General features: G+C 50.2%; 1 protein-coding gene across 2 annotated transcripts; it reads left to right on the top strand.

Moving 5' to 3' along the window:
- The first annotated feature begins 1,887 nt into the window (after positions 1-1,887).
- On the top strand, positions 1,888-26,551 carry PANX2 (pannexin 2). Of its 2 annotated transcripts, XM_072596473.1 has the most exons (5): positions 1,888-2,497; positions 11,189-12,646; positions 19,812-20,152; positions 21,913-21,966; positions 26,429-26,551. In XM_072596473.1, exons 1-5 carry the CDS (start codon positions 2,272-2,274, stop codon positions 26,450-26,452), a joined length of 2,103 nt encoding a protein of 700 aa, XP_072452574.1. In that variant the 5' UTR covers positions 1,888-2,271; the 3' UTR covers positions 26,453-26,551. The 2 variants fall into 2 exon arrangements, with proteins under 2 accessions (XP_072452574.1, XP_072452575.1); XM_072596474.1 differs by lacking the exons at positions 21,913-21,966; positions 26,429-26,551 and having other exon boundaries at positions 1,889-2,497; positions 19,812-21,909.

Genomic DNA, 26,551 nt, shown 5'->3' with positions numbered 1-26,551 from the left:
GACCTTTTTTTTTTTTAGCTTCCTCATATCCCCAGGCACAGTGTGGGATCTGAAACAGGCTCTTAATAAATGATCATTGATTGATTGATTACTGGATAAAGGACTCACATTTAGAGTACCTATAGCTAAGTTAAAGTTGATAGAGGTTTAAAATTTGATGATTCTGACATTCTCTGCCCCATTTCCCACCTCTGCCACTGTCACTGCAGACTCGGAAGGGACTGAGGGGTGTTTTGTATTTTTCTTTATCTTGTAGCTTGTGGTGACCAAAGACCTGATCACCAAGTGGCCAGCCTCCGGGTGGTGATCCTCCCATCAGAAAGCAGACTCAGGCTGATGCTGGGACCATCCTCAGAGCTTCCTCAGCTCTGCAGAGTGTTCCAGAGCTTGGACTTCACTGACATAGACTTTGACAGAACAGGGTCACCACCACGCCACAATGAATCATGGAAGGATGACTGTGGGAGACACATAAGGACATACAAATGATCACATGGAATCATATTCCAGTATCTCAGACATTAGAATGATTGGCTCCAACCTCACAGGGCATCCTTAGAGCTCAAAAAAATAATTCTTCATTTTCATGGACAGAAGGTAATGGGGAAGATGCTGGATACACAGCCCTTGTGATGGATTGTAGGATTTCAAGGGCTTCCAGAGGCCTCTACACACAACAACCTCCTAAGAAATATGAGTATAGTAATACTTTTTTAAAAAGGAAACAACGGGTTGGAATTTAGTGCAACCCTCTCCTTTTACAGAGTTGAACACTGAGGCTCAGAGATAAAAAGTGACTTGTCTAAGGTCACACAGGTAGCAGAGCCCAGCTAGACTTTCAGAGCTCCTACTGAGCTCCTTCTACCTCAGCAGGAGCCCCCAAGGGCAAAACTCTTTCCACTGGACCATGAGCCTGTCATTGATGATGAGGGTGGTAGGGATGATGATGATGGGGAAAGGTACCAGTCTCTGGAAAGTTTTCTAGTGTCCCCTGATTTGGCAGGGAGAAAGCTACCCAAAAGTGATTCGGGCTTTGGGGAGCCAGATCCACCTTTGCCTCCCTGTCTTTCCTCCTTCTGAACCAACTATGTCTCCAGGAGTTTCCCTGTTGGGTGCTGCCCCCTATGAGTGCCCCCAAAAAACTAGGCAGAAGAGGGTTGAGGGGAAAGGATGAGGTGGGGGCTGGGGGCCAGGTGCCCCCGAGAGACTAGAGCAGAGAGCCACATTGGGAGGGGGAGGCCTGGCAGTCGTCAGAGACGGTGGGAGAGGGGCAGTTTGAGAGAGCCTCAGACGGTGCCGGGGACAGCCAGCAGGGCTAGAGCATCCTGGCGGGAGAACCGAAACTCAGGGTCGGCTATGAGGCGTTAGGAATGGGATGGGCCTGGGGCACCGGTTGCTGCAGGGATACAGGGGACGGAGAAGAGGCAGGCAGGACGTCGGCCACGTGTTGCAGCTGCGACCAGACCCCACCGGCCAGATATGAGGACGGGCGGGGGCGCCTCCCCTTGGTCCTCCCCGGCTCCCCCCGTGAATGCCAGTGCCTCCGTCCTCCCCCTCTTCCCCTCCCCCCCTCCCCGCCGCCGCTTGCGCAGCCTGGCAGCCGGATAGGGCCAGACACTAGAGAGACAGAGCCACGGAGACTGAGACGCAGCGCGGGGAGCGGCCGGGTGGGAGACACAGCAGCGTGCGGGCTAGCGGGAGACCTGGAGGGAGGACCCGCGGGAGGAAAGGGGAGGGGCGGGCTGGGAGTCTTTCTTGGCCCTTTCATGTAATTTTTTTTTTGCCAAGTCATCGGAGGCGCCGCAGCTGCGGCGGGGGGCGGTGTGGGGGGGGACGGGGGAGGGGTCCAGGAGGAGGGGGCGGGGGCCGCGGGGAGAAGCCGAGCAAGCCGCCAAGTTGCCGGAGGTAAACAGGCCCCGCGCCCCCTCCCCGCTCCCGCGCTCCGGGCCGCCCGGGGCCGGGGGGAGGGGGTGTCCGCAGTGGCCTCCGGGGGGCGCGGGGTCCCGCGGCGGCCCAGAGCGCGAGCGAGGGCCCGAGCGGGAAGCGAGGAGAAGCCGGGCGCGGCCCGGGGCCGGGTCTGGAGCTGGGCTCCGCGCCTGGCGCCCCCGCCTCCGACCCCCAGGCCGGCCGGCCGCTGAGCCTTGAACTTGAACTCCGCCGCCCCGGAGGCAGCGGCAGCGCCTGGCCCCGGCAGGGGCAACCCCGCCGCCGCCCCCCGCCGCCCCGCAGGCCTCCCCCTCCCGGGCCGCCGGCCGAGCCCCGCGCCCCCCCATGCACCACCTGCTGGAGCAGCCCGCGGACATGGCGACGGCGCTGCTGGCGGGCGAGAAGCTGCGGGAGCTCATCCTGCCCGGCGCCCAGGACGACAAGGCGGGCGCGCTGGCCGCGCTGCTGCTGCAGCTCAAGCTCGAGCTCCCCTTCGACCGCGTGGTCACCATCGGCACCGTGCTCGTGCCCATCCTGCTCGTCACGCTCGTCTTCACCAAGAACTTCGCTGGTAAGACCCGGTCCGGCGCCCGGGGGGATGGGGGCAGCCTTCCACCCTCCCTCCCTCCCTCCAGCGCTGCCCGGGCCCTCCCTCTCCGAGCCTCCTTTATCTCCTCCCGAGCTTCACCTGCCCCTGCTCTTTACCCAAGATGGAGAGATGGGGGAGAGAGAGAAGGAGAAGCCCATGAATTGGGGAAGAACGTCCAGGCACCAGAGGGAAGGAACGGGGATGTGCGTACGTGTGTTTGTGTGTGGTGTTGTGTGGTGTGGTGTGGTGTGGTGTGGTGTGGTGTGGTGTGGTGTGGTGTGGTGTGGTGTGTGTGTGTGTGTGTGTGTGTGTGTGTGTGTGTGTGTGTAGGGGCACGGTTTCGGTGCACACCCTCCCAGATTTCACTGCCCCAGCCTCTGGGAAGAGGCAGAGGTGTTCTCCACGGCCCGCCGCCCGTGGACCGGAGCGTGCCAGGGAGAAAAGACTTCCTGACGCTGGACAGCTCCAGGGGAGCTGAGGACTAGAAAGCACAATGCAGGCTGGCTGGGCCTTTGTGAGGTGGCTCAGAACCCCAGGCTCTTCCCCACAGAATGGGATACAATAAGCCAGGCACCCTTCCCTCGGGAGCCTCTGGAAGCCTTGGGGATCAGGGAGCATCCCTAGCCCCATCACCAGGAAACTGTTGCCTGGCAGGTGCTGCCACAGAACGGGGCCCTCCTTCATAGGGCCCTGGGTTAACTGAGGCCTTCCTCCGGCTCCTCCGTGCCCATGTGACCTCTTAAAATTACGTTCAGCTCTTCCTGTAAGGAAAAGCTCTGATACACGGTCACAGCCACCCACCCAGAAAGTTCCAGCCCCCTGGTAGCATAGAACTCCAGAGAGGGCTAAAGCTAGGCAGAGGTTGTTGGCAGACATCTCTCCATTCTGCATGCTGAAGGAGGGGAGATATCAGAAAACACCTAAATCGGGTTTGGGATTCCAGACATCCACCGTGCCACCCACACTGGTTTACAGAAATACCTGGCCACATAACTTGCACTTACTGGATGGGGAGACTTACTCTGTTTTAAATAAATGCATACCTCCAGTGAAGAAGGGGGTTGGGACTAGTAAGCTGACATTTCTTGGTCAATAGAGACACCAATTAGAGGGGAAATCCAGATGGTCTCCAGTGGGCAGGTTCCAACTTCTCTGTGGCCCCAAACTAAGAAGAGACTGGCGGGGTGAGGAGGCGGGCAGGGTTTGGGAAGGAGGTGAGATATGTTGTCTCTACCCTTAAGGCAGTTGGCAGAAGTGCCAATCCAGGACTGTTTTCTATTGTTGAAGGAATGGATGTTTAGATGGAGAAAAGGAGATTTGAGTGGGTAAGGAGGGAATGGGGAGGGGAAGAGTAAATGACAGGATAGCTGCCTTCAAGTATTTGAAAGGAAGAAGAATTTCCCTTGTTTTGCTTGGCTCTAGAAAGCAGACCCAGAATCAGGACTAGAGGAGAAAGGTGCCAAGGATCGAATTAGGCTGGATGGAAGGAAGCCTGTCTAATGACCCGTCCAGCAGTGGGGCAGGCTCACTTCTCTAAGAGTGAACTACCTCACTACAAATGCTTGAAACATTAGCTGAATGACCCTTTTGACGAGGATGCTTCAGAGCGCATTCCTGAGACAAGCAGGAGGCTGGACCAAATGCCCTTTGAGGCTCTTCTAAAGGTCTCCAATTCTAAAATTAGGTACTTTGATATCTCAGTGAGCAGTAACAGTACTGAGATAATGTGTGTGAAGCTTTTTGTAGACCCTAATGTTGTATATGAGCCAGTTATTATTTTCATCTTCATAATTATTATTTTAATAGGTGTCAGCTTTATTTTTGAAATATCCACACAGTTCCCAGCTGCCAAAATGATCTTGCTGAGACCAGGTTCAGGTCTGCTCTGGGCCCAAATGCTGGTGTGTGTGTGTGTGTGTGTGTGTGTGTGTGTGTGTGTGTGTGTGTGTGTGTGTGTCTGTGTGTGTGTGTGTCTGTGTGTCTGTGTGTCTGTGTGTATGATCTCAGAATGTAGAATATTCAAGTAGATGGAAGGGATTCCCCTGACCTCAGGGGACCAGGAAAGGCCCCCAGTCAAAGGTGGCCCTGGAGCTGAGTCTGGAAAGAAGCTAGGAATTCTAAGAGGAGAGAAAATATCCCAGGCCTGGGACAAAGCCAGTGCAAAGACTCAGAAGCCAAAGATGAAATGTGATGTATAGGGAACAGGAAATGGGCTCATTTGACTGGGATTTTGGCACATGAAGGGGAATAATGTGAAATCAACCTGGGAAGATTCATCAGAGGCAGATTGTGAAGGGCTTTCAATGTCCACCACAGAAGTTTGCATTTTGTCCTAGGGAACTCAGGGTAACCTTAGTAATTTTATGATAAGCATCTCAAATGCAGCATATGCAGAACAGAACTGATACCCCCCTAAAACCCACTCTTCCAATCAATTTATTTATTCTTGTGAGAATACCACCATTGTTCCAATGACCCTCCATCAATCAGGCCCTGGTCTTAACTTATGCCCTTCATGCACTCCAAGTCTCAACCAACCCAGCCTTGTACTACTCTTGTCCAAATCCATTGTTCCATCTCCTTCATCTGCACATTTGTACAAGTCGTGCCACGTGCTCACTCTTTCTGCACCTCAGTCTCTCAGGATGCACATCTTTCTTCCATAGACCCCGGCTGTCATCTACTTTATGAAGTGTTTTCTTTTATCATTTAACATGTCTGTTTTTGTTCTTTCTTCCACCTTGCCTCCCCTCCGTCATTTTAAAATAAACATTCTGATGTGCACTGTCAAACAAAGCAAATTCCTGAATTGGTCATGTCCAGAAAACTGACTCCTTCTGCATGTTGAGCCCCTCCCCTCTTGGTCAGGACTTTGGCAGCACGCTTCGTCTTTGGCCTCTATACGGGTGATTTGACATTTAGAAGACCAGAGCTCTCAGAGTTGTTTCAAAGTCTTTCAGAGTTGTTTTCCTTTATAATGTCATTGATAACATACAAATTGCTCTCCTGGTTCTGCTCACTTTACTCTGCTTTAGTTCATTCAAGTTTTTCTGATTTTCCCTAAAACATCCCATTTTATCATTTCTTATGTAATTATTTTCCATTCCATTCATACACCATATTTTGTTCATCTATTCCCTAATACGCCTTTAGTTTCTTTCTTTCTCTTTTTTAGTGCTATTACAAAAAGAGCTGCTATAAATATTTTTACACAAGGATCCTTTTCCTTCTTTCATCTCTATGAAGCAGAAGCCTAGTCACTGAGTCAAAGGATATGCACAGTTTAGTGATTTGGGAGGGGCATAGTCCAAATTGCTTTCCTGAATAACTGGACCAATTAATTCACAGTTCCACCAACAATGCATTGGTTTGCCTGTTTTTCTGTAGCCCCTCCAACATTTATCATTTTCGTTTTTGTCATCTTTGCCAGTTGGATGGGTACTAAGTAGAACTCCAGAGTTGCTTTAATATTCATTTCTCTGTTAGCAATTTGGAGCATTTTATATGGTTATTTCTTGTTTGAATTTCCTCCTCTGGATATCACTTCTTCATATCCTCTGTTCATTTATCAACTAGAGAATAACTATTAGTCTTATACATTAAAATCAGTTCTTCCTACATCTTGAAAATAAGCTCTTTATCAGAGAAATTTGCTGCAAAGGATTTTCTTTTTATTCTTTATAGTAACCTAATACCTTTCTAGTTCCAATTGGATTGATTCTGTTAGTGCAAAACTTTTTAAATTTCATATAATCAAGTGTGTCTATTTTACCTTCTTGGATCTTCTCCACTCTTTGTTTGGTCATCCATACACCTGTTAATTTCTTCCTTGATCCTCTAATTTGATTATGATGTGACCCTGTATGTCTCAGTCACTTAATTTGAACCTTATCTTGGCATATGGCATATGGTTGATCTAGGCCTAATTTCTGCCTCATGAAACATTTTCTGATCTCCCAATTGTTGACACACTCCTGGCTTCCTTTTCTTTCCCTCACTCTCAGCTGCTCAGAGTCCCTCTGAGCCCCCTGACAGCCTAGGGAGGGAGGGAACTACTCCCACCATCTAAAACCCCATTTCAAAGATGAGGAATCTGATATGTCAAGAGGGAAGTGACTTGTTCCAAATTGTGCAGCAATCATGGAGGAAACTGAATCCATCCTTTGCACAATGGACCCAACAAGTGGTTGTCTGGCCTCCACTTAAGCTTCAGCCCCAGTCAGTTCTGAGGGGTGGGGCCTGAGGGAGGTCACCAGGGGGTCAGGAGGACACAGAAGAGAACAGGGGAATCATGGGGAGTCCAGAGAGTAAGGGAGGCAGTCTGTTTCAATTTGAGGACGTCCTAATTATTAAATTTGCATTTCGGCACCTTCTCCCTCTAGCTCAGAGCCTCTAGCTCTGCTCTCTGCACCCTAATCCTGCTCCCAAGTGGTCATGCTTTAATTACAGGAGTCCATTGTCAATCCCCATTCCCTTTCGTCATCTGCACTTCCCTCCCCCCCCCCCCCCCACTTCCATTCTGCAGGCCAAACACTCTAGGTCTCTTCAGCTCATTCTGGGATGGCTTGATTTGAAAGTCCCTGACCCTTTCTACCCCCATCCCTGTGCCAGTCACCTTCCTCTGGGCATGCTCTTCTTAAAATATAGAATCCAGAAAGGGACCCGTTGCTCCTGATGGTAACTGATGAGGCTGGTGGGCAACACCTCTCTTGAAAGGAAGTGGCGACTGCATTTGCTTTTGGCTGCCATGTCATCCTACTGACCACCACTGAACCTGCAAACTGCTAATACCAGCTCAAGCTGAGCCTCCCTTGCCCTCCCAGACCCCTATCTGAGCTTGGGGATCCCCCCCATATCTCTTTGTAGCATCTTTGTTTGATTTCTCACCTTCTTCATCATCACCTCCTTTGCTACACTGTCCAATCTATGACTTCTGTGGATTGGGTAGAATCCCAGGAGAACTTAGCACCCAGATCATGAAAAGGGAGAACAAGCCACAGGGAGACCACCCATTTCCAGCACCTGCTATGTGTCAGGTTCTGTACAAGAAGGAAACCATCCCAGCCCTCAAGGAATCTGTTCTTGTATCAGGGGAGAAAAATGTGTACAGTCAGTGAGTGCACAGTCAGTAAGTACAGAGTCTTGGGAGAGGGTTGTATGGTATGTGGTGTGGCATGTGGTATGGCCCCTGGGGCTGAGCCTCAGGGGAGGTTGAACTTTCTAAAAAGGGGTGAGGAGGAGGAGGGAAAGCATTCTAGGCACAAGGGAGGGAGCTCTCTATACAAAGGGGAGGAGGCAAGAGATGGTATGCCCATTGTACCTGAGCTTGGATTGTAGAGAGTGTCTAGAACAGTATGCAGTGACTGGGCAACAGGGAGAAGACAGACTGTGAAGGGCTTTAAATGTTGAACCAGTTATAAGGAACCATGACAGTATATTGGGCAGGGGAGGGATGTGATCAGACCTGGGCTTTAGGAAAATCACTTTGGCAGCCAGGAAGATGGAGGCCAAACTGGAGTGGGGAGAGACTTGAGACAGAGACCAAGCAGGAGGAAGCGATAAGGACCTGGACTAAGGTAATGGTCAGGAGGTGAGTGGAGAGAAGGAGATGGATTGGAGAGATGCTGTGGAGAGCCAAAACAGAAAAATGTGGCAAGTGACTGGATATGGAGAGTGAGGGAGAGTGAGGAGCAGAGGATGACTGAGAAAGAGTGGTCTCCTTGACAGTAATAGCAAATTTGGGAAGGAAGAGTTGGGGGGGAGGAGAAACAGATTATAGATTCATCCCGAAAGGATATCCAGTTGGAGAGGTTCAAAGGGCATGGGACTCAAACATAGGAGAGAGGCGCTAGGTCTAGGAGTCATCTCTGTAGAAATGATTGTTAAACCCATGAGAGCTGATGAGATCACCAAATAAGAGAATGTAAAAAAGGGAAGAGGGCCCAGCCAGAGTCCTGGGAGCCAATGGAGCCTCTGGCTGTGACCCTGGAGTAAGGATAAGCTCAGGCCTGTGATCAAGAACTGCTTGGGTCAGTGATGGCCAATGAGAGATAAACCTTTTCCTGGGTTTTTCCCCCCAGAGAGGAGAATTTTCAGGCCCTTTTGTGGCTCTTGGGAAATGATGGGATCAATTAATAAAGAGGCATTTCCCCAAAAGGCAGTTGGATTTGGGATACATCCAGTCAGAGAAATTCAGTGGGTATTTGGTGGTACAGTGAGGAGAAGGACTCAGGAAGGGATTGGGGGCAGCCCTAACAATTTTGGGGGGAGGTAGGCTAGTGACCATTTAGGGCAAGGCAGGACATGGACTCAGTCATCAAAGAGTGTCCCCATCCTTCCTTCTGTCAGGCTGAGGACCTTTATAGGCCAACCCCTATGTTCAAGGAAACAGAGGATGAGGAGAGGGAGCTCCTGTTGGTGGGGAAGGGTCCCTGGTTTCAACAGGGCATTCAGCTCTGTGCTTGGAGCCAAAAATATTCAATTATTTAATTCTCTCAGTTCTATTTCCACAATGTCTGTTCCTGTAGAATGCATACCTTGAGTGTGGGGACTGCGTCTATCACCTTTCACCTTTGTCTCCCCACTACCTAGTGTCTAGTTGTTGCTGTTTAGTCATGTCTGACTCTGTGTGACCCCATTGGGGGTCTGGAGTGGTTTGTCATTTCCTTCTCCAGCTTATTTTGCAGATGAGGAAACTGAGGCACACAGGATTAAAGTGATTTTCTCAGGGTCACACAGCTACTAAGTGTCTAAGGTCGAATTTGAACTTAGGAAGAAGAGTCTTCCCGACTCCATGCCTGGCACTCTATCCTAGCAGCCTGTACATAGTAGGCCCTTAATAAATAACTATTGCTGAACTGAATTTCCCTTCCATTCTCGCTTTCATATTCACAACCCCCACCTTATTTCACCCCCTCTTCATCTCTTGTCTGAACTATTGTAACGCCTTCCTGATAGGCTGTCAGGCCTCCAGTCTCTCCTTTCCAAACCATCCTGGCCAGGGTGTCCATATAATATGTCTAATATGTATGTGCCCAATCATATCGGCCACCTGGTTGCCACGTCAATTGGTGACATGTATGGAGCTGACAGTTCCCTAAATGCCCTTAATCTTTTCTTCAACTGGACACCAAACATGTTGCCCAGGGTGCCTTCTGTACCTGTGAGGCTGTTTTTGAAACCAACAGTAGGATTTTATATTCATCCTTATTCATTTTTACCTCTTATTTATCAAGACTTCTTTTATTCTGTCACCCAGTGCCTGTCCAAGATATTTGTCATCTATAGATGTAGTAAGCATGCCTTCTATCCCTTTATACAAATTATTGACAAAAAAATATTTAATAGCACAAATTCAAATACAGATCCCAGGAGCATTTCATTGAAGACCTCCTCATGAATTGACATCAAGCCTAGCCTATTGACCAGTAATGAATGCTCCTCGTTATACTGCATTTACCCTTTCTTTTTCCATTTTGTCCACAATGATAACATGAAAGATTGTATAAAATGCTTTGCTGAAATTTCAGTTAACTCTATCTGCAGCATTCTCCAATCTACTAGTCCTGTAATCTTGCCCCCAAAAAGAAAAGAGGTTGGTCTTGTGTGACTTGTTCTTGGTGAGATATTTTGTGATCACTGCTTCCCTTTCCAGATATTCACTAACCATCCTTTTAATGCTTCACTCCAGAATTTTGCCCCAAATCAGAAGCAGGCTTCCCAGTTTGTCATTTACAGACTCTTACCTCTCTCCTTTTTTGAAAATTAGGACATTTGCCCTTCTCCATTTCTTCAGTTCATCTTCCACCATCTCTTCCACAGAACTATTTGAGGCTCCTATGGGAAAGTAGCATGTGTCTCTAGAACTGACCCAATGTCAAGGGAGGGGCCTGCTGCTTTAGAGTCCTTGGGCATGGGTCAAAATTACAGCCATGTTCTTGGGGTCAAAGGTTCCTAGGGCTAGACCTGGAAGACACTTTAGAGGTCATCTCCTCTCCCCTCCATATTACAGATGTACAAACAGGCACTGAGTGATGGACTCAAGGTCACACAGGTACAAGTGTCAGAATTGAGATTTGAACCAGGTCCTCTGACTCCAGATCCAGTGTTCTTTTCACTGCCTGCTGTCTGTGTGACCTGGAGCAAATCTCTACACTGGTCTCACTTCCTTCATCTGTAAAATTAGTATGTTAGACTATCTGATTTCAGAAGTACCTTCCAACTTTACATTCTGGTTTTGGAAACTTCCCAAATATGAGAATTAGTATTATTATAGGACATTTCAGAGAATGGCCCTGGTTCATTTGTAGTCAAAGTCATGTACCTTCCATAGAAGAAGCAGGGGGAGAATGGGAAGACAGGCTCCCCATACTGTGTACAGCCTGCTAGTCTTTGTGGTGGCTGGGGCTCCTCCAGGTTTCTCCCGTTGCCCAGTCAAGGTCTGCCTCGGGCCAGTCTCCGAGTTCATCTAAAACCCCTAAACCTCAGGGACAGGTAGGATGAGGATAAAGGAAAATTACTGGTTCCCCTCGCTGGACATCAATACTGTATGAATGTTTCTTTCAGTGCCCACCCCAATCTCTGCCCTCCCTTTGCCAGGAGGGATGAACACTGTGGACCCCCTCCCCCTCCCTGCCATGACCCTGAGCCGTGTCTCTCCTCTCTGCCCTCCAGAGGAACCCATCTACTGCTATACCCCTCACAACTTCACCCGTGACCAGGCCCTCTATGCACGTGGCTACTGTTGGACAGAGCTTAGGGATGCCCTGCCCGGGGTGGACTCCAGCCATTGGCCCTCCCTCTTCGAGCACAAGTTCCTGCCCTATGCCCTGCTGGCGTTTGCCGGCATCATGTACGTCCCTGCCCTGGGCTGGGAGTTCCTGGCCTCCACCCGACTCACCTCCGAGCTCAACTTCCTTCTCCAGGAGATTGATAACTGCTACCATCGGGCGGCAGAGGGCCGGGCCCCCAAGATCGAGAAGCAGATCCAGTCCAAGGGCCCCGGCATCACCGAGAAGGAGAAGCGCGAGATCATCGAGAATGCCGAGAAGGAGAAGAGCCCCGAGCAAAACCTGTTCGAGAAGTACCTGGAGCGCCGGGGCCGCAGCAACTTCTTGGCCAAGCTCTACCTGGCAAGGCACGTGCTCATCCTCCTCCTGAGCGTGGTCCCCATCAGCTACCTGTGCACCTACTACGCCACGCAGAAGCAGAACGAGTTCACGTGCGCCCTGGGCGAGCCTCCAGACGGCCCCCGGGGCTCGGTTCGAGTCAGCTGCAAGCTGCCCTCGGTGCAGCTGCAGAGGATCATCGCGGGCGTGGATATCGTCCTCCTCTGTTTCATGAACCTCATCATCCTCGTCAACCTCATCCACCTCTTCATCTTTCGCAAGAGTAACTTCATCTTCGACAAGCTGCACAAGGTGGGCATCAGGACGCGCCGCCAGTGGCGCCGCTCCCAGTTCTGCGACATCAACATCCTGGCCATGTTCTGCAATGAGAACCGGGACCACATCAAGTCGCTCAACCGCCTAGACTTCATCACCAACGAGAGCGACCTCATGTACGACAACGTGGTGCGGCAGCTGCTGGCCGCCCTGGCGCAATCCAACCACGACGCCACCCCCACGGTCCGAGACTCGGGCATTCAGACGGTGGACCCCAGCGCCAACCCAGCCGACGGCGATTCGGGGGAACCCCCAGTCGTCAAGCGCCCCCGCAAAAAGATGAAGTGGATCCCCACCAGCAACCCCTTGCCCCAGCCCTTCAAGGAGCAACTGGCCATCATGAAGGTGGAGAACCACAAGGCAGACAAGCCCAAACCCGTGAGGAGGAAGACGGCCACGGATACGCTCATCGCGCCTCTGCTGGACTCCCGAGCTGCTCTCCACAAAGGCGCTGGCACTGGAGACCCCACAGCCGCCGGCCCCTCCTCCGCCCCGTCGTCGGCCTGCAGCGAGAAGAAACACGCCAGGCATTTCTCCCTGGACGTCCATCCCTACATCCTCAGCGGCAAGAAGCCTAAACCCGAGCTTCCGCGCATTGCTGCCCTGCCCGCCTCCAAGAGCCAGGAGGGTGCCTTCCTCACCCAGGGGGAAGACTGTGGAAGGACCCGCAGCATGGCGCCTGCCAAAGGTAGGAAGGTGGGGCAGGGGCGGGGCGCAATGAGGTCGGCTCAGGATTGGCCAGGATGGGAGCGGGAAGGCGAACAGAACCGAGAGCTCCAGGTCATTATACCCGCTCCCCGCCCCCCCCCCCCCAAAGTAAATCCATAATCTAAAAAGTAACTGGAGAGTAATTCCCTCCTCACCCAAGGACTAGACTTGCAGGAGCCTCCGACCCTCAGAACATAGCCATGATCCTAGAAATAAGAACTGGGGCCTTGGATCTGCCAGAAAAGCCCATCGACCCTAAAGGCTGGGCGCTTTAGTCAGGAGGAGAGGCTCAAAGCCTTCCTCAGACTCTGGGCCAGAGCCATAGGAAGCACCTGAAACTATTGTGTCTAAAATCAGGTGCCTGCCTTGAAATTAGGGTTAGGGTGATTTTCATTTATTTTAGCTTTCTTTTCAGCAGATTAGCAGGAGAGGGTGGGCTGCTCAAAAAACCCCTAAGGAGCAAAGCAATCCAAGTCCGGGAGCCTGGGGGCATTACAGGGGCTGGTCACCCTCTGAGCCTCCGAGTGATGCTGCAGGCCTATGCTGGGTGCTCAACACGACCACTCTGGGCCTGGGAGGGTGGGGGAGTTTGTGTTCAGTAGCCTGTGCACAAGAAGGCAGGGGGACAGACTCACAAGACTTGGGAGAAAGATTTCCATTCAGAGGGGTCAAGAAACATTTTTACACAGTTCAGCAGTTTAAAGGGAGGAGTACCTCTGGATGGAAAATTCATTGATGGGAGACAGTCTGTTCTTTGATCATATTTGGCCATAACATAGGATAGTCCTTTTCTTCTGAGTGACTTCATTCTTCTCTGTCAGTCAGATAAAGAGAGAACCCCCAAACCCTCAGGGACCCTCAGTCACTTTGGGAGTGCAAAAGTCATTCAGAGTACACTCAGTAATGCTGTCTCAGGAGGTACCAAGGAGGATGGCTTAACCTGCTGATGATGGAAGAAGCAAGATGTGGGGAGAGAGCATCTCTAATATCTAACCAGAGAGAAGAGACATCTGGGTATCTCACTTCTGTAGAATCAAAACCTCAGAGACCTTCCTTCCCTGGGCAGCTATTCTTGGCATTCAAGCTCTTGCAGGACTTGGCTCATAATCCAGCAAACATTCCCCACTCTGTAGCAGGAGACAAGGTGGATCAGCTACAAGGTGGTTCCCTGAAACAGCCTCATTAGTAAATCAGTCAACAAGCATGTACTATGTGCAAGCCTACGAGAGAACTGAAACCTTAACTGCCAACAAGGATGGTTTCTGCCGAGTCTGTGCTTCTGTTAGTGGTGGCTAACAGCTGTGAGTACACAAGGCACAGATTTGCCTCCCTCCTAGAGGAGGAGATACAAGGTTTGGAGGAAGGCACCTTTCCTTAAAGTAATGGAAGAAGAGTTCCAAAGGAAAAAGAAAAGGGAAGATGGCCTTTACAGTTCCTTTGAGCTCTGGAGCCAGGATCCTTTCATTCTTGGGTAATCCTCATGTCTATCAGGAGGGTAGAAGATTGCAACACAGGGAAGGAAGGGAAGGACCATGGAATACTTTTGAAGCAAGGTAGGAGAAATGAGTATGGTCCCAAAGAAGATGAACCTTGATCCCAGAAGAAGAAGCTGTGATGGCCAAGGAGTCTGAGTTCACCAGGGCTCACCCTGGACTGGTCAGAGGAACAAGAGACAAATGGTGGTGCTTGGTGAGTCTTTGTTAATGGGATAAACAAGAGACATGCTCCCTTCCTAGGACATGTACCCTGGGTGTGGCTGACCCCTTCCCAAGGTTTGTCAAGTCTGGTGAACACTACGTACTCTTAGTGACTTATGTGGGAACAAGTAGTATCCCCAGAAAGCACCTGTAAAGTAATTCTGGGAAGATGAAATCCTGAGTGAGAAACCAGACCTTAGGGAGACAAGTAAGGTTTTTCTTACTATTCTGGTTGAAGGTGGAAACTTAACAAAAGAAGGTGATCCACTGTCAGAGAGTGACATTTGAATTTATGGAACAGATTGAGGTAAAGTATATCTCATGAGGACTATTCAAATTAATTTCTTTAGAGATTTGCAGATTAAATCCAAAGGGTTTTAGGCTGAAAATAGAAGGGGAAAAAGCCTATTCATGTAGATCAGCCAAGTTGGAGACCACTAACACTAGTGGAGGGAACAGTAACTCACAGAGTGATATACCCAGGAAGAGAGCCACCACTAAGGCCCATGGCCTCAGGATGTCCAGACATCAGTGTTGAAAAAGAAATAGCAAGTGAACTGAAGAATGAGACAAAGTCAGCATCCAAAGAAGCTCTGAGACACAGGAGATCAGTCATTTCATAAATATAGGAATAATGGAAAGGTATTCAGATTTCAGAAGAAAATAAACCAATGAAAGGTGAGATGGAGTACAACTCATGAGAAATATATTCATGGAAGTGCCAAGAGGTGGAGGAGCATAGGAGAGACGTTTTGTGACAGGGAAGAGATCAGAAGTGATGTTGTGACTGGCATCCATCACAGACCACCTGGTCACAGATAAAAATCAAAGTTACAGAAAGTGATCCAGAGGCCAGCATCCCCACTTGATCAAGAAGGCATGGGAGACCTCAACTCTTAGACCCCTCTGATGCTCTAGTGTTCACTCTGCCAAAAGTCACATTGTTTAACTTTTCAATTGGGCTTTAACAATTATGGAATGTGGTAGAGGAAGTGACCAAGGGGAACTACTAGTCTGGAGCTAATTCTGACCAGCAAAAATGAACCAGCTGGTGCTGAAATAGAAATGGTGAGAATCTTGGAAGGGAGCCCTCCATGTTCAAGTTTGTGACAGATGAGTAGGGGAAAGAAAGCTGCATCTGAGTTTCAGAAAGTGGATTTCAGAGGCTTTATAGGAGCTTAAAACTGTCCAGGGAAGTTGAACTGAGAAGAACGTGATGTTCTTCCAAAGCATGACATTCTAACAACACAAACACAAAGAACTCCAATCAGGAATAAAGGGGGAAGTCCCCTAAATTGACTAATGGGGATATAGGGAAGTCATTGCCCAACTCAGATTTGAAAAAGGCAATGTTCCAAAATGGAAGAAGGACATAATTGAAGACAAATATAGAAAAGCAGCAGCTGAGGGCTAAAGAAGGAGCTGAGGCCAGCAGAGAAAGCTAGGACAGCAAAGTGGGTTTTCCAGTGTTGAGGATTAAAAGAAGATTGAAGAAGGGATAGCACTGTTCGAGGTGGATGGGATAGTGACCAAAGGAAGCAATGGAGGAAAGGAAGAACTACTTAATTCTTTACTTCTGTTTTCTCTACAAAAAAGAATGATTTTCTGATTGGGAATGGAAAAGCAGAACTGACCAATGAGCAATTAAAATCCAAGATAAATTTGAATATAGCAAGAGAGGAGAAACAAGGTGTCCTCAGAGAAGTCAAGCTACCAGGCCTAGATAAGCTACGTACTAGGGAATATAATAAGTGATAGCTATGATTGCTAAACAGCTCTTGGTGATTTGTGAGAAAGTGTGGAGAGTGGAAAAGGTACCAAGGTCTTAGAAAAGGGCAAATGTTATCCTAATGTTCATAAAGGGGGAAAAGATAGTTTCTTCAAATGGTAAGCCAATGAACTTGACTTGGGTTCCTATCAGAAGTCTAGAAGATACAGTTAAAGGAATGGTAGGTCAAGTTAGAAAGGGAAACAACAATCACTGAGAGCCAGCCTTGCTTGATCCAAAATAGGTGATGCCAGACTAACCTCATTTCCTGTTTTGACAGGGTTAATGAACTGGTCAATCAGATAAACTTTAACTAGATTTCAGCAAAACATTTAAGCAAGGCTAATGCCCTCCTTGGACAAAATGGAGAAAGGGTGAACTAAGTGATAGTGCAGTTAGATAGATTCAGAACTCATTGGTTGTCTGGACCCAAGAATAGTCACGGATGAATTGTGTTGGCTGGAGACCTCTAGAGGAGGTTTCCGCCGGGCTCTGTACTTGGTGCTATCCAGTCTAAAATGCTTACCCATGACTTTAATGTAGGTATAGACCGTATGCATGCCAAATCTGGAAGGAAGAGATAATGTGCCAGATGATGATGGGGTCAGAATTAAAGTTTTTTGGATATGCTAGAATGATAGACTAAATGTAATAAAATGAAATTTAATAGGGAGAAGGGTATAAAGTTCAGTGTCTCACCTGTACAAGTACAGGACTGGTGAAATGTAGCTACACATTTCTCATGAAAAAGTGCAGAGAGTTTTAATGGTCTGCAAGCTCACTGTGAATCAGCAGTGGGGTATGGTGTTCCCCATGCCCCAGAATAGTGCGATTTTCAGCTGCTCCAAGGAGATACTCAGGAATAAGGAGGATTCCCTGCTGGTCTGACTACATCTGGAGTGTTATGAGCTCAGAGCTCAGGACTCCATGAGAGTGTTTGAAAACTGAGAGGCATTGGTGATGAAAAATAACAAATACAAGTAGGCACATGTTGATTTAGAGAACCACAAATTAGCATTATCTATGTCGTATTGTATTTTTGTTATTTTGTTGAACATTTCTCAATAACACTTTAATCTGGATCAGGCTATGAGGGAGTTTTGGGGGCTTGGGCCGAGAGTTAGCTCTGCTATAGATTATCTAGAAAAGGGCAGCTGGTATGGGGAGAAGTCCAAAGACCAACCAGGCTAAATGAAGATTGTTGGAAAGTATTGGGGATGTTTAGCTGAAAGAGAAGACTCAGGATTTGGGGCCCTCTTCAAGCATAACAGGCCTGATGTTTATATGGCTTTCTAAGGCTCACAAAGTGCTTACAGACATGATTTCATTGAGCCTCAAAATAACTGTTAGGTAAGTACTCTGGCTATCACTACCCTCATTACATAGGGGCTGAGGTTTAGAAGAGGAAAGGGACTTGCCCAGAGTTAGACCAACAGTAAGTATGTAAAGTGAAATTCCAGCCCACATCTCTCCACACCCAGCATGCTTTCTCCTTGGAAAAGACCCCGATGTTAGGGAAAGAAGATGTTAGGAGAAGGGGATGCTAGAGGATGAGATGTCATGGAAGCAATGAACATGTGTTTGGACAGACTTTAGGAGATAGTGGAGGTTCAGAAGGATCAAGTGTGCTATGGCCCCTGGGGTCGCAGAAAATCTGACACAACTGAGCAATAGTACCTCCTCTCCCATCCAAGTTTGTGTTTAAATGTTTAGTGGAGAAAACATTCCACAAAGCTTGCCCTGGGCATCCCAGTTGCCAGTTACCGCTCGACATAGAGTCCTGCCCTAAGAGAGTCCTCAGTTTGAAGGAGAGCTGGGAGCCTTGCCCTCAGAGAACCCCAGGTCAGAGGAAGGAGGTAGCCTGTCTAGTTAGCAATCATCTCAGCCCAATAAGACAGGGCAGCTCTTCTCATTCAGTGTCCTGGCATGCTCCAAGGACCAGCTCTGCTACCCAAGTGGATCCAGGCCTTTGCCAGGCCTCCCTACTGTCCTGGGAGCATGGAACCCAAGGCTCACTTCCCTTGAACCACTACCTTAAAACACCACTCCAAAGTAACATGCTCATACATAAGTGTACAATTGTCTTGAGCTCCAGGCCCTGCAGGAACATTTCCTTTGGGTCCTGGGTCATGCCTAAGCCCCATCAGAGATTCCATTCTTTGGTAGTTCCAGAGTAAAACTGGAAGGGGCCAGTAAGTATCAGCAACACTAGAAAGTCCCCAGTGCTGGGTTGTATAACATCAGCCTTACTGCTTTCTAGGAGAGCCCAGTTTCTCCCGTAGCTATGTTGGCCATATTGGTTTATAGCCAGCTTGGTGGCTGCCCAGTGTAGAGGGAAGAGGGTTGGATCCAGAAGTCAGAAGAGCTGAGTTTTTCTGCCACTTACTTGTGTGACCTTGAGCAAATCACTGATCCACTTTGGGCCTCACTTTCCTCATTTGTAAAGTGAGTAGGTTGAAATGGATACTTCCTAAGTTCCTTCTAGGTGGTGGTGGTTTGAGCCTTCCTCAGCCTCCTGAAGGTATGAATAATCATTTCTTTGGAAAGCCTTTGGCTGGTTAGCAGCTGCTCCATGGGGAGTTTACAGGATCCAGCCTTAAACCTTGCCTTTCTTCCTGACTGATACAGATCCACTGTTCGGGCTGACCAGCTCCTCAGCCCAGAAGACATCCCCAGACCCTTTGCCTTTAGCCCTATGATTTTCACACTTCACAACTTTGTGACTCCTCTGATCCATCACTAAGGCCCACCCACAGGCCCTCCTGAATCTTCCTGACTCCCTGGGCTCTGAACCCCTTCTCCTGCCACTGCCACCATCTCCAGTTGCACCATCTCCATGTCCTTTGGGAACCTGCTTTCCACCTTCTTTTCATCACATACTTCACACAAGTTCCATAGTCCCATAACAGGTAGCCTTAAACATGCAACAGTAAGGATGAACTTGGTATGTGACCTTTCTAGCCAGGGAGCCCCAGGCCATATCATGAAGCCTCTTTGAGACCCAAGAGTCATTTCCCCTCCCAACACCTTACACTGATTCAGGATTTGCCCAGTTGGGCACTCGGGTTCAAGCTCACTAGTCCACTCTATAATGCCAGCCTCCTGAAGCCTGTTGGGAGGTTCATGGCATGTCTATCATAGGGTGCTTCATTACGACAGAGAGGCAACATGATAGAATGCTGGACTTTAGTCAGGGAGACCTGGGTTCAAATCCTACCTAGGAAGCTTACTTTGTCACCTTGAGCAATTCATTAACTATTTTGTGCCTGAGAAGGATGAAAAAGCTTCCTCATGTATAAAAGGCACATTCAACTCTAAATCTATGGTCCTCCTCATCCCCATCTAACTTTCCTCTCCCCACCAAAAAACAAACGAACAAGGAAAAGATGAAGTCATACCAAATAAGAACTTTCTTCTCTAGTGGGCCTTCACTTTTACAAAGTTCTCCTCCCACGCACCCCTGCCCAAGCCCTGTGCAATAGGGAGTGATGTGATGAGAACCCATTCCTATGCACTGTGTGCTTTTGGTCACAGGGGAATGGGGTGAGAAACTGTGGATGTCTAGGTGCAGCCTCTCCCCCCTACTAGAGGTACTACTGAGAGCAGCTTTCGGGGGACATAATTATTGTCTGAAAGAAGATAGAGACAGTTTGACACTGGTGTTTTTCATCTGTTTTCAGATCCCCCAGGCCCAGAAAAAGAAATCCTGTACCCAGTGGAGCCATGCCGGGCCATGCCACCCCCTCCAGGATCCTTCCATACTTGCCCTCCTACCACAACTACTGGGGTCCCTGGGCCCCTGCCTAGTGTCACTCCTGGCCTTGTGAAGCCTGAATCCATGGCTGTCTTGAGCCACAACTCCACCCACCCCCTGCTGCACATCAGCACCTTGTATGAGGACCACCGGGCGGAGGAGGAAGAGGAAGCCCCGCCTCGAGCCTCCCCTGACATGGCTGACCTCATCACCATGCCCCCCCCAAAGCAGATTCTCATTGCCACCTTTGAGGAGCCCCGGACAGTTGTGAGTACTGTGGAATTTTAGGATCTCACCCCCAGTCCTCCCAGTACTCATAGCCACCCCACCTCCAGCCCTGGGTCATCATCAGGACCTGCCCCTGTGCCCCCACTCAACCTGACAGGAATATGGTCACTGCATGCCCTTGCCAAGATCCCCTGAAGCACCAGACCCAAGCACGAGTGTCCCACTAGACCCACTGCCAGTGCCCAGGGGCAGCTAGGGATTCCGCCTTCCCCACACATCCTCAGCCCTTGCTTAGCTACTGCTGCCTTGGTTCCATGACCTCCAGTGTCTGGGGACAAGGGAGTGGCCTGTCTGCAGCCACTATGGTTTTTAACGTGCACTTTAGCCAATGTTCCCCTCCCATTGTGGCCAGTACCACCCAGAGCCGCTTCCCAGGCCTTGCCTGACCCTGCCTGGCCAGCCTGCGCTTCCTACAAGAGTCTCTAAGACCCTGGCCCAGCCCAAGCCACCTGTTGTTACCTGTGCTTCCTGCAGTTCATTGAGACTTATGGCTTAGGCCACAGGGCCTTCCCCAGGGCCTCATGAACACCTGATATGCAATATAGTTCTGGGAACTGGGCTCCCCTTTGGTGGGAGGGAATGGGGGAAGGACTGCCGGGGTAGGTGCTCAGGATTGGTCCTGTCCTCAGGTGGGTTTAGGACACGGCCCAAAGGCCTCCCCCAACCCCAAGAGGAGCAAAGTGTGGCCCTGGGAGTGGCCAGATGAAGAGTTTATTTTTTTAATCTATTTTGTCATTAACCTAGGGTGCTGGGGTATTTATTTCAAGGATGGATGTCTCCTCTCTGGGTATGGAAGGGTGGAAGGAAATTCACTTGGGGAACAAATGGGGGGATCTGAAAGGGTGAGAAAATTCAGAAGGTTCCCCACCCTTGCTGGGCCCAGGATGACCGGTCACAGCCCACCAGCTATCTTCAGTCTGGGGCTATCCCACATGGTGCAGTGATCCACCCAAAATTATTCCCTCTCAGGAAGATTCAGTCTTCCTCCTAAGGAATCCTAACCTTCTCCGCAGCTTCATCACCTTGGAGCCCTGGCCTCCTCCAGGGCTCAGTACCTCCAGGGTGATGTTTCCACCCTCCCAGAGCTCAGGCCTCTTCCATAGCTCAATATCCCTTGATCAATCCCCACCCGGCCCCAGTTCCTTCCTCTAGCACCTGGGCTCAGTGTCCTGCTTGGGCCAAAACCCCTTCCCCATCCCACCCAGTGCCCCCAGGCTCAATGTCCTGCCTGGAGTCTGACCCCCCTACCCACCCAGCACCTCAGACTCAGCGTCCCACCTAGGGCAGCACCCCTCCCCCATCCCTCCCAGTGCCCCCAGACTCAGTGTCCCACTTAGGGACTCCCTCCCCCCTTTCAATTGCACTTTCTCTTTACCACTTGACATCCATGTGTTTTCATTTTGTTACTAATGCTGTAATCGATCATTTATAATTCGGGTTCGGAAACTCAGAACCGAGTTTTCACCAGAATGAGGAAGGAGGGAGGAGGAGGAAGGATGTGGAGAATGTACAAACCGTATCTTGCAATAACAGCCCATTCGAGCCCCTTGACCCCCCAGAGTCCCTACCAGGCCCCCTCTGAGGGAGCTCCCGGGGTGGGGCAGGCCAGGGCTGGGGGAAGAGGGGGAGGTTGCCCTGGAAGGGGAACGAAGGCTTCTATTACCTCAGACACGGCCACGGACAGCGGTGTTGAACAAAAATAGCACTAAATATATAAATAAATATTATTCTAACAACAGGTTCGCATGGTGTCCTCAGCTGTCCTGCCCTGCAGAGACCAAGGATGGGATAAGGTGGGTCAGCCGGGCCGGGAAGCCCTCCAGGTTTGCCCACGCTGTTCCCCGTCCTTTCTTCAGTTGCCATGTGCCCCCCAATCTCCTCTTGAAGCCAGGCCACTAAATGTGGTTGGGGCCTCGGAGAAGGGAGATTGATTATAAGCTTGGGAGGTGGGTAGAGTGGGAAGGGAAAGCAGGAAGTGAGGAAACAAGGCAAGGCATTTAATGTCTCAGCATCCTGCTCTGCACGAGGGGGTGGGGGCGGGGGGCAGTGATAACCAGCTTCCTGGGCTGTGTTGGGGAAAGTGCTTTGTAAATCTTTGGAGCCTAGAGAACTGTAGGTCATTTCTGTAGCCCTGAGGAAGGAGACAAGATGATGTTAGAGCTAGACTGGGGCGGGGGTGGGGTGGGGGTGGGGGGGTGGAACGGGCTTGAATGCTGAGCTAAGGAGATAGAGAGGTCTTTCTTCTCCAGGCTGTGGGAGCCTCTGCAGATTTCTGAGTGATGTGGGCAGATATATGGGTGGGAAAACTGATGTGAAGAGCCTGGCGGGGCGGGGGAGGGGGGAAGGGGGAGAGAATGGAGGGATAAGAGGCAGGACTGCCCCCCATGGCCCCCAAGGGATACCTGTCCTTGTGATATCCCAGGGAAGGCTGAGTCCATATTCCAGGAGGCTGCTGCCACATAAGACCAAGGCTTGCTTAAGAGCTGAGTAGCCCCACACCAAGGCTGTGCCCCATTCTCTCCAGCCCACAAACTCATTCCCATTTTCAGTAAGGCCCTTGGAGGGCACAGCCCAGTCCAGCCCTTCCAGGATCTGGTTTACTTGGCCCCATCCCTCTGAGCTGGCATCTGCTGGGGCCAGAAAGGAGTCTTCTTTGCCTCTCCCCCAAGAGGCAAAGGAGACCAAAGTTAAAGACCTTATGGTGCCTTCCTGCATGGGCACAGGTCAGATTGAGATCTAGAAAGAACTTTAAAAATCATCAAATCCAACATGTTCATCTTTTGTGGGGGAAACTGAGAGGGAGGATCCCAGCCCAAAGTCACATGGGAAGGAAGGAGCCCAGCTGGGACTGGAACCCAGGGCTCCAGGGTTCTTCTGGTTCCAGGGTCACCAGTTTTCCCACTTAAATGGGCACGTAAGAATAGATCAGCATTGGCCCTTCCCCGGGGACCTCCCAGTCTGGCAAAATTGATGGTGTGAGGACCCAGTGAGTGGAGCTGAACTGGCATGAGAGCTAGCCAGAGCAAAGGGGCAGCCTTAGGGTCACCTGGCAGAGGTTGGCACAGAGGGCATTCTGGGCAAAGTGAAGGCGAGAGGCCAGGACAGGGGAAGCCATGCCTTCTGAGCTCCCTTCTGGATGGGGAGCCTGGGGGACATCAGGCAGGAAAGGTAAGTTGGGGCCAGATGATGGGAGGCTTCAGCATTGGGCTCAGGGATTTGGAGTTTTCCATAGAAAAATTTCCTTACAGATGATCTCCAAACTCTGTGACTCAAAAGCTGAAAACTTTGTAACCTAGCATGTACCTCCTTCATGCCGGGAACCTTGAGTCCAGTCATTACCAAGCTGTAGTGAGATCAGCTCACCTTGGGCATGGCACACATGCCCTCCCCCAGCTCCTCCATTGCAGGCCATGTTCCCTTCCCCAGCCTGACCTGTCTCGTTTTCTCTGTGCAAAATGCAGTATGCCTTGAGTCCTTTGGGAAGTAAGGGAAGAACCCAGGCCCTCCTGGCCCCCTCCTCTGTCCCATGTCAGGGTGGGCACCCTGAACCCCAACAGCAGGAGAGTCTGAAATCTGTTTGCCAGGAAGGAAATGCCGAGTTTATGTCCAAGGAGGCCAGATATCATTTGGCATTATCCGCTGAGCAATTTCCACATCACCCCCTTCCCTTTCCAGGATCCAGAATCTACCCTTATGGATTGGCAACTGGAAGGGTCCTTGGGTTCCTCCTGCTACTGGGCCAGAAAAAGGCCCCAGTCCTTGACTCTCTCCTGCCCCTCTCAGCACCCCCATGGGGCTGCCCAGGAGTGAGCCCCTCCCTCTCCCCCTTTTCCTTTTGGGGGTCTCAGTGGGAGATGTCTCAGGGGTTTGGTGTAGGGGTCAGAACAGAGCTAGAAGGGGGAGTGGCTTCAAGGCCTAGCTGTGTGACCTTGGGCAAGTCTCTTCCCTTTTTTTGTGCTTCAGTGTGGCTCTCTGTAAAATGAGAGGCTTGGGCCAGCTGATCCCCAGGCCGGGCGGGCACCTCTCAATCCCATGATTCTGTGTAATGAGAAGGAACTAATCTTCCTCCTTCCTCCTCCTCTCACAATGATCTCCTTCAGGAGCCTAATCCCAGGGGCGCCTTCAAAAGGAAGGACTCTGTCTCAAGACCAGAGCCCTGCCAAGTATGTATCCATCTGGCACATGGCCCTGGCAGGGGCTGCTAGGGGCTCTGGCTTGAGGGAGATTCACTGAGACAAGCCAAGGGGATTCAGCTCTGCCCTTCAGGGGCTGGTCTCCCTCTTCCTCTAAGTCCCCTTGCAGCCTACAAGGACACAGCATCATAAATGGGGTCTCCAAGATGAGCTGGCTAGGGGCTCCCTCATCCCCAAGACCCCTCAGGTTCCGAGACCCAAAGAGGGCTGATTCTGAACTGAGGGAACCCTCACTGCTGTGCATCTTGAGATGGGCTCCCGGGCCACATCAGCAATGTTCAAGGCCTCATTTTGTTTGGGCACAGGGTGGACAAGGTGGTTTCCATCTTGGGTAATCTGGGAGAACTTGTCCCAATGGAAACTGACCTCTGCCATCCCCTGGGCACATGACTGCTCCCCCAGGGTCTCATGCCCTCGTCTGGGCACCCTTTGGGTACCTATGCCAATCCTGTGCCCAGACCCTGGATCACCCTGTGACTCAAACACAGTATAGACAGGCAGGCTCCATTTGCCAGAAAGAGGAAAATAACCCAGACTTGGGTTTTCCCTGGAGCTGGAGGAGAGAGGTCCTCATCATGGAGAGAAGACCCCCAAAAGCAGATCTCGAGTCCTACCAATTAGAACTCTCCAGAATTGGAACCTCCAAGTGGGAAGGGGCCTCAACGGCCGCTCCTGCAAACCAGCATCTCTAGGGGCTGTGGCTGCCTAGATCCATTCAAAGACCTCCTCATGGAGAGCTTGCCAGGCAGCTCGGTTTTCTCTCGTCCAAGTTAAATGCCCCAGTTCCTTGAGTTTCCCTTTTCTCGTGGTCTCCAGCTCCCACTCTGTGTTCTCTTTTCTGATGGTCTCCTATTGGTCAATGTCTTTCCCAAAATGCACGGCTTAGACATGAGCACAGAGCTTCAGAGGTGTCTGAGAGCAGAACTGTCACTTCCTTCTCCCTGGACATTGTGGCTCTTACACACCCAAGGCCACTTCATCATGCTGTGAACTCATGGGAAGCTTGCAGCCCATTCTAGCCCTCAGATCTTCCTCACACACACTGTTATTGGCTGTATCTCCCCCACCTTCCATACTTGGGAAATCCATTTCTTTAACTCAAGCAGGAGACTCCATTTCACTTTTAAATTTCACCTTATTAGCAGTCCTATCATATCTCTTTAGTCTTTGTAGATCCTGGCTAACTCATCCACCATGTTAGTTAGCTTTCCCAGCTTCCTGTCATGTATAAATCTGACACATCCCATCCATGCCTTTAAAATAAGAGAATGTTCATAAAGCATTCAGCATTCTGCCTGGAACATAATAGGCACCATATGTTAGCTTTTATTATTATCTTCTGACTCAGGGATAAAAAATATTGATCCAAGCAGGACAGGCATAGATCTAAGGAGCACACCACTAGCGAACTCCCTCCAAAGTATCATGGAGCTCTTCAGGATAATCTTGGGGGTGGCCACGCAGACAGTTTTCACAACACCTATAGGCTTCCTACCTCTCCATCTCTTCCACAATGATACCCAGGAATCCAACACACCTGATATACATGAGTGTTCATTAAGTACCCTACTATCTTCAATGACACATTCTGCTTTGCTGAAATCTAAGAATCCTGTGTCTGCAGCCTGTCAGGCCGCTAACCCTGTCAGAAAGAGAAGTGAAGTCAGTCAGAAGCCATCGGTTCTTGATAAAGCTGTGCTGACAGCAGCGTGTTCCCTCCCCATCCTTGGAGGGCTCCAGCAGAGGCTGCAGAGGACAATGGGCCATGGACCAGATGTCCCTTACAGAGCACTGGGGTTCCAGTTTTCCTCATTCTGTCACGATAGTTGGATTACCTTGAACAAGAATAGCCCCACCCCCAAGAGGTCCTTGGGTAAAACGTGGTCCCTGCACTCAGAGAGTATCCAGCCTGGCGCAGTGGTAAACTGAGGACAAGGTGGATATAATCCAGGGCAGGGTGTGATCATCATCATCTGAGCTCACAAGGTTTAAGAAGCACTTTCCTTAACATCATCTCATTTGAGCCTCACAACAAGGTAGGAATTATAAATGTTATCCCCAGTTTACAGATAAAGAACCAAGCTGAGAGCCTGAGAGCTACCCTGCTATCAAGCACCACAGCCAGGCTGTAACTGGGCCCACAGTCTGGAAAGAGATGCAGACACCCCCCACACCCCACACCCCC

Source organism: Notamacropus eugenii, chromosome 3 (assembly GCF_028372415.1).
Source record: "Notamacropus eugenii isolate mMacEug1 chromosome 3, mMacEug1.pri_v2, whole genome shotgun sequence".
Taxonomy (NCBI): Eukaryota; Metazoa; Chordata; class Mammalia; order Diprotodontia; family Macropodidae; genus Notamacropus; species Notamacropus eugenii.
Note: the sequence above shows the minus strand (reverse complement) of the source record. Positions and strands in the feature narration are given on the sequence as shown.

What these genes read in the sequence shown, in the direction of transcription:
- PANX2 (XM_072596473.1), top strand. Translation starts at nt 2,272, where the DNA reads ATGCACCACCTGCTGGAGCAGCCCGCGGACATGGCGACGGCGCTGCTG. An exon ending in CTTCACCAAGAACTTCGCTG is followed by an intron (nt 2,498 to 11,188) that starts GTAAGACCCGGT and finishes TCTGCCCTCCAG; the next exon opens with AGGAACCCATCTACTGCTAT. An exon ending in GAGACCAAGGATGGGATAAG is followed by an intron (nt 21,967 to 26,428) that starts GTGGGTCAGCCG and finishes TGTTATCCCCAG; the next exon opens with TTTACAGATAAAGAACCAAG.